Here is a 12,555-nt window from a genome sequence, read left to right as displayed (position 1 = left end):
TTATAGTTGGTAATAGGATTTTGTTTGTTTGTTTGTAGAGATCAGCCTTGGCGTTTTTGAAAGCTGACCTTTGTGTCAAAATCCAATTTAAATAAGAAATTTGCGACTGGCCTTTCATGTATGTTAGGGAAACACTCTGGAGTTAACATGTATTGATCCTTCCAGCATCTCTTTTATTATTGGTCTAAATTTCCTGTCTTTTTGCTCATTTCAGGGTTTCCATTTTCTATCTGTTAAGGAGGCATGAAAATTGCATCTCTCGTCAAGGATCTGTAGAACGTGGGGCAGTAAACATATTAATGTATTAAAGAAAAGTCCCTATCAAAAAGTTAATCACTTCCAACGGGGGATGCTATGATGTGAGTGGGATACCTGCCAGTCTTTCTTAAAATCTAAGCCAACTAGCCCAGCTATAATTTTTTTCTTGAAATCTGGCTGGATTTGTTGGCCAGCTGGTTGTTCCCCACGGCCCAGGGTCGGGGTACGTACGTCCCCAGCCTACTCAAGCACATCAAGTATCGTATGGCAGGTTTGAACAGCCAGTCGGTGGTAAAAAAAATCGAAAAGATGGCACCATGTGGAGACTACAAGCTGAAACGCCTGCCTCCGCCAATTATTAATAGCGCAGGGAATGACCCAACTTCCCTTTCCTCTTTCTGTGCCTCGGACAAGGGTCCGTGTTCCAGAAAAGCCACAGTCTCAGAGTCCAGGTTTCTGGTGCTTGGGTGGCTTTAAGACCTTTATTTCTTTTCTGCTACTGGTACCATGTTTTTATAATTTACTGTATTATCTCAGTTCTGTAAAGTAGTAAGTTGACACTACTTCTTCCTCGTGGCATGGCACCAAAGCTAAAACATGATGGCATTTTCTCTTCCTATTTGTAAGACACGGACCTAGGTTCAGCTGGTTTGAGCTGAAAACTGACCGTGAGCTTAATTTATCCAAGCCAGCTTTAAACAACAGTATTTTTAGGTATTCTTTTACATTTGGTAGGGAATAGACTAAGAGCGGGCATCAATAGGGAATGACTTCTATTCTCCTGGGGTTACCGTGTCTAGACAAAGTAGACTGCTGATGAGCATCTTGAAAAACTGTATGAAATCAGACCAGGGATTATCCTAGGCACAGGATGCTCTCCCCAACGTTTTCTTTACAGTACCGTATTTTTTTTTTTAAATCATTATCGTTCCCGAATTTGTTTTAACTGATGCTTTTCACAGCGATTTGAATATCCCAATACAAAAGAGATACAAAAGATACACATGGTTATTTGAAGCATCAAATTAAGTTAAACAATATTATCTTTTCCAGCATGTCTAGCATTCAGGAGGCCAACTGCACATGTACATGGCAATTGGCAGATGCTGTGTTCCAGAAAGCTCCTGTAACACTTGCAGGACACTGAACTGTGTGATCTGCCAGTGGATGAACAGGGAAGAGTTTTTAGTTTCTGTTTGGTTTCTCTTTAAGGTCATCTTTTTGATCCGTTTTTCAGCCTCCGGGGCTGCTCACGTCCCGTGAGGCTGATAAAGGAGTTCATGAGCACAGAATAAAGAACAGACCAGAATATTCATGTGCTCCAAACTCCTGGGAACTTGCAAGAGAAGGGAAAAATCTGAAATATTTTCTCAGTAGGATTCCCCCACTAAGCAACATTTTTCTCTTCTGTGTAGACAACTAGTTCAAAGCAATTTCGACACTTCATGCCAGGCCCTGCACTCCTTCCACTCCACAGTGGTGCAAACCATGAGCAGATGGTGCAGTGCAGTGAAAAATCAGGTCTCCAGGAAAACACAAGCTGAGAATAAAACACCCTCAAGCAGAAAGCTACATGGCTTATTTCAGGATAAAATGAAAAACTGAGATCCTTGGGCAAAAAATAGAATACGCCTTTTAGAGTGTAGAGTGGTGTATTCCACTTACACGAACTGCCTCATTCCTTCCCATTTGAGAAAACATCCATCCCTTCACAGCTGAAGGCTTATCTCATTTGTTGTCTTTCAGTTCGTTGATCTGGTTTCTCAGGGCTTTCACATTAGTGTTCTTTGCTGAACTAACAAGCGTGGTTATTGCTGAATTTTCCTTCATTTTTACTTTCTTGCACACTGAAGGCAAAACCTTTCAGAATTTCTTCCCACTTAAGCTGCAGCATGACCTGAATTGCATCCATCTTTGTTTAAATCCACTGGGGCATAAACATCCAGCCAAAATAGGTAAGAATATAATGTCAAAACTTTAATTCTGGGTTTGTATTTGTGCATAAAGAGAGAAAATACCCCTGAAAATTTGACCATTTCTTCCATTAAGCCTAATTTATTGCATGCAATCTCTGCACTTGTGGTCTTTAAAGTTCCTGACATGCCCCTACCTCACTATGCCCTCATCCCAAAAGTAAAACTTTTAACTCTGCTCCAGCCAAATTCCAGCTCCTGACATTCCTCTGCTTGCACTGGAGTGCCAGGAGTAAGTACCAGGGTAGGGAAACTTGTGCATTTACTGTGCTGTCTTGTGTTAAAGAACTATTGGATTACATCTCGGCTGGCTGCATTTCGGTGACCTAGATCCTGTTCATACTAGCTGAAAAATAATTTAGCAAACCTTGGTATAAAAGCGTATCTAAGATAAAAATGGGCTGATATTTATTTATCTGGAGGAAAACAACAGGAGCAAACTACTGGCACTTCTCACTGGTATAGCTGAAACAGCTACTCTGAACTGATACCCTGATGTCTGCTTTCTTTTGTCTGTAGCTGCATCTGTACATGCATCTGCGGTGACCCCCCCGTATACTTTAGATTTCATCTGCTATTTGTGGAGTTCTTCTGGGTCCTTCTGAAGGACATGCCTGACAAGGAACCAAATCCATTCAGCAGAAGGGCACTGAAATGAGCCTTAGATGGATGTAAGACCCCATCACCATCATCATCATTATTTATAACAACTCCATGCACCAGGCTTGCTGGAAAAAAATCCAAGACTTTGCCAATTACTAAAGCAACAAAGAAGATTCTGCTGCCCCAAAGACTTGCTACTCATTGGTAACTTGCCATCCAGCTTGTTTTTTCAAAGGGAAAATGAATGCACAGGGTGCTTGGAGTCAATTTTTGGTGGTGAATATGAAGTCACCGTCTATGCTAATATCAGTGGCCGTTTCACTGTAATGTGCTTTACTGTACAGAGAACAAATACAGTTTCCATGGCAGTGTAAACACAAATACATACCACACTCCAAAGAGTGAGTCACATGTGCTGCAGAGAACGGAGAAAGTTCACTGTCTTCATCTGAACACATCTGGGAGAGGAGGAGGAGATTATCTCACTTTAAAAATATTTTATAAATATTATGTAAACCAAGATTTGTTCTGAATAATTCCATGTCTTAGCAGATATGAAAGACAAATCCTTTGAAGCTAAAGGAATAAGACAAGGCAGGTACTTGTTTACAGTAGCAATGTTCAAAACTATAATGAATGTATTCTTAAAAGATATACACAACCCAATAGTTCTGGAAGCCAATGCAAATTCTCCGTGAGCAGTTTATCCCAGTCTTCCAAAGAGTTACAACAGGAACTTAGCTGTTGTGAATGAAAAGCAAGTTCCACAGAAAGAGGAGATGGATAAATCTGTGGTGACTACTTAGTACTGGTACTAAGTACTGGTCAAGACGTTTCTTTGCACTGCACGTGTTAGCCTTAGGAGGTCTCGGCACAATGCAAAACTACACATCGAACGTGTGATACGGACCTTTGCCTTGCTGCTGGGAGTTTGAAGACAAGTGCTTTATAGTCTGAAATAGTGAGAGCCTGACCTTGAGTATCAGCAGCAAGCACCTCACAGGTGTCTTATAAGATCATTTTTCCAAAGCTGATACATTGATATATAGATTCAGAGGAAAATTAATCTTGGATGGAATTAAAATCAAATATGTAATCTGCACTTCATAACAGGGACAAAAAAATGGTGAGTGCTGTCTTGGGGAAATAAAATGTGCACTCAGTAGATATGGGAGCAAGAGTTTTCCCTAGCAAGAGGTTTCTTCTAAGCCCCAAAACCCAGAGGTTGGTTTATGATCCCAAGCTAGACAGTTTATATTCCTTCATAAGAACGTTATGTTTTTAATATTACAGTTCAGAAGGAGGTCTTAGCTACTTCTTTTACTAACCTAAATCCTTTCCCAGGACCTATTCTGCCTGCAGAATATTCAGATTAATTGTCAAGATTTCCAAAGGCTGCTTTGAACAGGAATACATCCTTTGGATCTTACTGCAAGCGAAAGCAAAGCAATGTCATGGCAAAACTGCAGATTCCTCTTGGCTGGACTGACACGGGAATGTCGACAATGTGAATTCTGTACTTGAAAGTCACTGAGGTAAAATGGGGCCTGAAGGTTGAGGATTGCTGTTTATACACTGACTCGTGGCAGAGTGCACAACATACAGAGAGTTTAAAACAAAGTTAGTAGCAGTAGCAGTTAAGACCTTCCACGGGAATAAGGGTTAAGGGAGAAACAAAACCTTTCATTAGATCAACTGATACAGCTGCAGGAGCATGACCTAAATCTGACACAGCCCCATCAGTAAGGGCTGGGAGATTAGTGGTGACTGCTTTCTCTCCAAACTAACAGAGATACAGATACTTTGGGCACTGACTGTCAGTGAGCTTGTTGACACCGTTTTGCCAAGATGATCAATTTTGTCCTCCTCATCCTCTGTTTGTCCTCCTCATCCTCTTTTGCAGCCTTCTCCACCACTCCTTTGCTGACCCTTCCTTTCCTCTTACGACGCCCTCTCTTTCCCTCTGCTCGTTCCTCTCTTCTGACCGGCCCCTCCTGCTGCTGCTGGCCAGGTTCCTGCTCTCGCCCTGCCCTGGGCTCTCCATCCTCCGCCATGCCTCGAGCCCAGCTTCTCTCCGCGGCTCAGATTCACGCTCCAGGTAAAGCTCGTGGGGCCTGTGGCGCCGTCTCCAGCTCTCACCGGTTTACTCCCACTCGCGTGACGCGGAGCTTTTGTCCCCTGTGGCATTTCCGAGTTTAAACTTTTGTGCTGTTCATAAAACAAATGACCCAGGGACGCAGGAAAGGCCGTTTGGCTGCGAAGGTTCGTCTTTCTCCATCTGAAGGACTGCCGTTTCACGGACATCCTCACTAACTGCTTCTACGTAGGTAAGCGCACCTATTGAGATAGGCGGCGGGGAGTCACAGCCTCAGTTATTGGCGAAAACAGGAAATAATTGCTAACGTTGGCAGAAAAAAAGTAAAAAGCCGGGAAATCGGCTGAGGAGCCCCGCGCCGGCGACGCGGGCGGGGCCCGCCCCTCACCGAACCCGCCCGGCCCGCGCGCAGACGGGCGGCCCCGCGCGCCCCCGCCAGCCAATCGGCGGCCGCGGCGCCCCCTGGCGGCACGGCGCGCTGAGGGGGTTCGCCCAGGGCGCGTGCGCGGCGCGGGGTAAAGGCGCGTCTCGCGAGGCGCCGCCCGCCGCCGCTTCCCCCCCCGCCCCCCCCCCCCTAAGATGGCGGCGCCCGCGGACGCGGCGGCTGAGGGGCGGTTCCGCACGCGCGACGTGTTGGTGCCCGGCGGCCCGTCCGACTTCGGGTCGCTGCTGCTGTCGGCGCCGGTGCTGGCGGGGCTGGAGGCGGCTGGGTTCCACAGGCCGTCGCCGGTCCAGCTGAAGGCCATCCCGCTGGGGCGCTGCGGCCTGGGTGAGCGGGCGGGCCGGGCGCGGGGCCGGGCGCGGGGCTGGGGGCACCCTGGGACCTCCGGTGACCTCGGTGGCGGCTCTTTCCAGATCTCATCGTGCAGGCCAAGTCTGGCACTGGCAAAACCTGCGTGTTCTCCACCATCGCCCTGGACGCCGTGCTGCCGGAGAGCCCCGCCACGCAGGTGAGCCCCGGCCCCGGCCTGCTGCTGCGCGCTGGCCCGGCCCGCCTTTAGCGGTACGCGGAGTGGGGGGGGGCGGCTTCGCTTTGTGAGAGGGAATCGCTCTTTTTCTTGGGGAAACGACGTTATCGCCTGTGAGACATAGTATTTGACATCATCGCGACTCGACGCGGGGCGTTAATCTTCGGAACCATTCTGCAGCTTTCAGAGTTAATCCTTGGCCCTTACAGATTCTGATCTTGGCTCCTACACGAGAGATTGCTGTGCAGATTCATGCTGTAATCACGACTATTGGAATAAAAATGGAAGGCTTGGAATGCCACGTCTTCATTGGAGGTACTCCTTTGAACCAGGACAAAATCAGACTAAAGAAGTGCCACATAGCAGTTGGCTCCCCAGGTATGGATGAGCTTCATTGTGCTTCAGGTACCCTGTGATACTTCACTGTACCGTAATTGGTGCTTTGGCAATCTGGGTGGTTTTGGGGGTTTTTTTGGTTTGTTTGTTTCCCCCCCCGTAATAGGGGATAGTCTCAAAGGCCAGTGCCAGAGACATTTAGACCGGGTATTTTTAGTGAGAGGTTATTCCAAATATGCCTCTCTTTTTAAGGCTTGTTAAAATTAATTTTTAAAAATTACAAAATTCATCGTTAGAACCTTTCAATTAATATTTTTGAAGTTACTTTTTGCTTTTTGCTTCATATGTAGGTCGAATAAAACAGCTCATAGAGTTGGACTACTTGAATACAGCCAGTATCCGGCTTTTCATTCTTGATGAAGCAGACAAGCTTCTAGAAGAAGGCAGCTTTCAGGAGCAAATCAAGTAAGAAAAACATTTATCTCATGCATTTATCAGTAGATTAGATACATATTTGTAAGTCATTCCCATTTTTTTGTCTCACAGTTGGATTTACTCTTCACTGCCAGCCAATAAACAGATGCTTGCTGTTTCAGCTACTTATCCTGAATCATTAGCTAATGCTTTGACCAGGTACATGAGAGAGCCAACATTTGTGAGGTTGAACCCTACTGATCCAAGTCTCATTGGTAAGTAGAAGTTCATTTATAGTGATACTGTTATGTACTGAAACCAAAACATGTACCTTTAAAATTTGTGATTCTTCATAATTTCCCTCCACGGGTGAGTTGGTTAGTTTATGAAGTATTTATTCCCAGTGTTGATGTATTTAAAACATCAGTGATGAATGTAACTTTCTGGTTTTTCTATCCGTTCAAAAAATACTTCAGCCTTTTAAGAAAAACCTGTCCTGTAGGTTCTTATTTGGCACGTGTGTGTGCTTGGTTAAATTTAAAGTCTTTGTTTTAGCTGCAGTGACACATGTTGACAGCAGCATAGCACCGTGCATGTTTTTATGGAAATCCTTAATCTGATAGTTTTCTTGGTTTCATGCTCAGGGCTGAAGCAGTATTACAAGATTGTGAATTCCCATCCACTTCCACATAAAACATTTGAGGAAAAAACCCAGCACCTACAGGAGTTGTTCAGCAAGATTCCATTTAATCAAGCCTTAGTCTTCTCAAATTTGCATAGCAGGTAATGAATTTGAAATAAAATCTGTAAAAAGCATGGTCGAATGCAGCGGTTGTAATGTCCAGTCGTGGGTAAACTTATAGAGACCTTCTATAAGGTCTCAAAGCAGTATGCAAATTTCAGATCTGAAATACAGCCAGGGGAATGCAGTATGAAATACTGAAAATAAAGGAATGCTTTAGCACGAAGGTACCTCATACACTGTTTGGAGTACAGTAAGACCTGATACCCTGTTGTCCTTTTGCATCTGTAAGGTGACTGTTCTAGACGTAAAGATGAAAGTGACAGTTCTGGAATGTAGTCCTTGGCTGTAAAGAATAGCCTGTTGTTAAGAAATGCACAGGGGTTGTTAGGTCTGCGGTTTTATTTACAGTTTCCATTGTGTATGTTCTGTCAGGGCTCAACATCTAGCTGAAATACTAACATCCAGAGGCTTTCCTGCTGAGTGCATTTCGGGTAAGTCCGTTCAAAACTTTATGATTCTATTGAAGTTGTGCATAAATGGGACCTAAAATAGGAAAATGAATCTTAAATCTTGGTTTGCATGGCTTCTGGTCGAATAACTAAGAATAGCATTTGAGTCTTCATAGGTCTTTAGGAATTAAGTATTAATTAATTCTTACATTGATTAACTTTCCTGTTTTAAATTTGTTTGAGAGTCATTTTTATGAATGTCCAGGTGAGTGCATTGGCTTATTTGTAAAGCGAAAGTTTACTTACTTTTGCAGACTGAAGCAGTTTTTCTTTGGAATGCAGATGCTGAATTTAAATCTTTATTTCTAGCTTCTCTATAAAAGCTGATCACTGGCACCTAATGTTTATTAGAACCCTTGAATTTTTACTTCAACAGTGTTTTCTATGGCTTATGTGTTTAAGTAAAATTTGTCTAAAGTCAGTGTTGTTCAGGCGGGTTAAGTATCTACATAATTGGTTTCTCTTTAAAAACAAGCAAAAGAATTATTTTTGTAATGGATTTCCTTATTTTCAAGTTTTTGTTTGTTCTTTGTTGACTCATTTGGAACTGATGTTTGAGGAAGCTTCTCTCAACCTTATTTCTCATCTCATCTACAGTTTTACAAAGCAGTGTTTTCCAGAATTTGAGGGGCATAAAAGTGAAGAATGTAATGTGTTTCTAATTTTTATCTTTCTAGGCAGCATGAATCAAAATCAACGACTTGATGCTATGGCTAAATTAAAGCAATTCCACTGTAGAGTTCTGATTTCCACAGACTTGGTGAGTTAGTATCTTAGAGCATACATGAGTATTGTACGTAAAGTTACTTCAGAGAATTAGATTTGACTTGGAATTGAATAGAACATAAATGTACTGATAAAGCATGTGACTTGAGCACTGCGTGTGCCTTATTGTCACTGTGAAACTTAGAAATTGTCCCCTATTCCTCATCTGGTTCAAAAATAATTTTTAATTTATCTGTTGCTTTGCAGAAGCTTATAGATATTTCAGAGCAGTAGAGTTGTTTACTTTGGATAGGAGCTGTGGGAAGGAATAGTTTGTTTCTCTAGTACAGTATGCTCACAATAGTAACATCCCAAACAACGTTAAATAGAGCAGTGGTTATGCTTGAGGCACTCTCAGCTTTTTTGTGGTTGATGTATTTTTCTCTTCAGCTGATCGTTTGAGGTCCTGTCATGAAAAGATTACTGCTGTTGGGCTGAATTTTTTGATGCGGGGGGGGGAAACATGCTTGCTTGTGTTTGATACATAGAAGGCATAAGAAAAACGATCCCTGATTTTCATGGTCGCAATGCAATATGCCTATTCTACATGTAATACTGTAAACTGGCTCAGAATCGTAGGTGCTTTGCTTTATGGTGTATTGTAACAACTAAAAGTTACTGTATGAGCAGTTACTCTCAAATGCGTTGTATTTATTTAAAGATCTGTTCAGCATATTCAGTTACTTATCCCCTTCTCTCCTTCTCACTTTCTCAAGACATCTCGCGGAATTGATGCTGAAAAAGTGAATCTGGTTATCAACCTGGATGTGCCTGTAGACTGGGAAACGTACATGCATCGTATTGGCAGAGCTGGGCGCTTTGGTAAAAACAGTCATGCGGATTTGTTGAGCTTGCGCTAGCTTCACTGGCTCTGGTTAGGTAATTACACTTTCTGTTGTGTATCACAGGAACTCTAGGCTTATCTGTGACATACTGCTGCCGCGGAGAGGAGGAAAACGTGATGATGAAAATTGCTCAGAAATGTAATCTTCAGCTTCTTCCTCTACCAGGTACGCTCTGTCCTATGAATGCAGCCGTTTTGGTTGTTTTCTCTTTATTCAAAACTTCAGACTTTCCACAGGGAACTGACATGTATCTTCTCTGCTGAAGTTGCATTAATTTTGGTACAGGTTTTTCATCCTCTGTGCTAATGACTACTTGTCTAACTGCTGCAGTTGTGCGAAGCAATAGAAAATGAACTTAGTGCATGCCTATGGATAGTGAGAGGAACTCTGCATCCAGCTGTTGCTTAAGCAACTACATAACTACTTGGATTTCCAGAAATCTAGTGTTAAGCCTTTCTCAGGCTGTAAGATACGGTAGGAGAAGTAAGGGAGGAATAATTGAAACAGCAGAAGATTTGCTACCCTTGCTTTGCCAGAAGCTGTTCTGCTAGAAATGTAGCATTTGCCGCCTTACACAAGTTCTAGTTTTTTATCTGGTTAAGTAGGATATGAAAAATAGGTGACAAGTAATACAGTGCTGCTTGTCTTGATCAACTTTTTGATGCCTTCCATGAAGAAAATGTTCTGGCTGTTTGAGCTCTTTCAGGAATTGAAGGGGTCGGTTTGTAGCCTTGCCTTAACATGTCTTAACAGCTTATCTGCGATTTTGCAAAGCTTTGCTTTGGTACTCATTTGAGTTCTAGAGGGAAGGATGCACTTAACTGAGTGCCTGCTTGTTTCCCTTTTGTGCAGAGCCTATACCTCCTGGAATGATGGATCAATTTGAAGATGGGGAGGTAGAAGTCAAACCTGTTACACATACAGGTACTTCAGTGAATTCTGACACTGTGTGTCTTAGACCAGAGGAACCGGTACTGCAGCCTGTCCAAAATAGTTTTTCGGAGGTACCTCAGCCTCTTTCTAATCTTCCGGGTGATAATTCTTCTGTAGAAAGGCCAAAAAAGGCTCTGAAGCAAAAGCAGATTAAAAAGTGCGCAGATTCTGCAATTACAGAAAAAGGTAGCAGAAACCCCCAAACTTCCAGTTGCCATACAGAACGGAGGAATCAAGTCAAAACTGTCTCCAGAACGGATGGACAACGTAACACTCAGTCTCCAGATGAGGAAGCCTTAAAAAAAAATCTTCCCAGAATTCCATGCTTGTCTTCTTTCAAAAACCAGCAGAACAACCCCTGGAACTTCTCAGAGTTTGTTGAAGACTATGAGTATTTCATTAAAGAAGGGTTGGAGAGAGAGGTCGAAATTTTAAGAAGCTATTCAGGCCCAGGAGAACAATGTGAGCTCCCCAGAAATGGTGGTGTAGAGTGGAAAGAGGCAGAACGTAACACTGAGATGGTAGCAAACGGCGTTGTGTCTGGTGACAGTGATGGTTCGTACAGTTCCAGGGCTTCCTCCAATAGTAGGGAAAATAACTCGTGCTTTGAAGCATTTTCAGATACACAGAAGAATGCTGTTCCCACAATGCATCAGGGTCATGCAGGCTTCTGTCCTGCACCAGAGAAGCCTCAGGAGCTATCACAAGTCCCAAAGCAAAACCAAGTGAAAAAGAAAGTTCTGAAACAAAACGCTAAACAAAAGAAAAGCCATTGCCATCAATTCCCTAGTCCTTCCCCAAGAAAAACTGAAGATGAGTGCTCCTGCAGCTCTTGGGATGATGGTGTTCCATATGAGGCTTGGAGTTATAAAAACTACTGGAAATCTTATTATCAGGCATGGCAAAACTACTATGCTGCGGTGTCTCACTATAGGAAAAGTTACAGACAATTTAACTGGATGAATGCCTATCATGTCAACTCGGTCTATCTTCAGGAACTGCTGAAAAGCGGTGATTGATGTACTGACACTGCTGTTAGGGACGGGCTGGTTGGTACCATGAATGGACATTATCTGTGAAAACGTAACTGCTGGTCTTACAAGTACATTGACAAACATAAGCAGACATTGTTTAGGATTGAAGAAAAATGTTGTCTTTTTCATAAGCAAGCTGTGTCTAGGTAAATGTTTTACATGCATTCCAGTGTCGGTGTTACAAGTTGTTAATAAAAGGAAATGAAAGACAGCTGGATGTTCAGTTGCAATCTTTACAATCCAAAGTAAACAAAGGAAGATGAAAGGCAGCCACTTACACGTAAGAAATCTTAGTAAGGAGAAAATACAAACCAACCCCAGTTTTATTTGCTTGACTTGTCTTCCATGTGACTTTTGGGTGAAGATGAATTCACTGTAAGACTAAATAGTCTGTTTTTCGTTGGAGATCATTCCATTTTCTGTAATTCTCTTATTAAAACACCAGGCACTGATTATATTCCAGTTAAGTGGCAGAGTAAAACCTGCATCTCAATGCCTGTATTGCTAAGTTAAATCCAGTTAATTAACATTGTGTAAATAACATTTCTATAGCTAGGTGTATGGCAAGCTGTGCAGTAGAGGATGGTTTAATTATGTAGAAAATGTGCAGCGATCATAATTGGTCTGTCCCTCTGGGTGCAGCAATATCAGACTTGCCACACTTACAGGAAAGCTTTAATTAGAAATGAAATTACCTATTAGTACTAAAACTAATTGGCATTTCCTGTTTGGCTTGCACTGCTTTGTATGTAGCTGTCCTGAAGCAGGAGAAGATGGGAGTGCTGGCTGGCTTAGGGTATTGACCCTAGGTTGACTCCACGCTAATTTTTAAACTTCATCCTCTAGCTTTAGTATGTTTGGGATCATAGAGACAGATTTCTTCAGCTAGTGTCTCTGATTTTGCAAAGTTCACTAGAGCAGATAGTCTGTGTTGTTTTTTTGTTTATTTTGGTTTGTTTTTTCTTGAGCAGAGTAAGGCTGGAATTTTCTTAGTAAAAGCACTGCTTCCTGCCTACTATGAACTGTACTTCCAAGGAGACTTGCTTCTTTAATTTGGTGAAATGGATGTCTTCAGGG

At 42.8% G+C, this 12,555-nt stretch overlaps 1 protein-coding gene across 1 annotated transcript; it reads left to right on the top strand.

Moving 5' to 3' along the window:
- The first annotated feature begins 5,508 nt into the window (after window positions 1–5,508).
- DDX20 (DEAD-box helicase 20) lies at window positions 5,509–11,689 on the top strand. Its single transcript, XM_076357718.1, has 11 exons — window positions 5,509–5,698; window positions 5,785–5,879; window positions 6,107–6,275; window positions 6,584–6,698; window positions 6,780–6,922; window positions 7,292–7,430; window positions 7,825–7,883; window positions 8,579–8,661; window positions 9,383–9,488; window positions 9,575–9,676; window positions 10,364–11,689. The coding sequence occupies exons 1-11, from the start codon at window positions 5,509–5,511 to the stop codon at window positions 11,461–11,463; spliced, it is 2,301 nt and encodes a 766-aa protein (XP_076213833.1). The 3' UTR covers window positions 11,464–11,689.
- Window positions 11,690–12,555: the final 866 nt, after the last annotated feature.

This window comes from Aptenodytes patagonicus, chromosome 22, assembly GCF_965638725.1.
Source record: "Aptenodytes patagonicus chromosome 22, bAptPat1.pri.cur, whole genome shotgun sequence".
Classification (NCBI taxonomy): domain Eukaryota; kingdom Metazoa; phylum Chordata; class Aves; order Sphenisciformes; family Spheniscidae; genus Aptenodytes; species Aptenodytes patagonicus.
The sequence above is the reverse complement of the archived record's forward strand: the minus strand, read 5'-3'. Positions and strand labels throughout refer to the sequence as shown.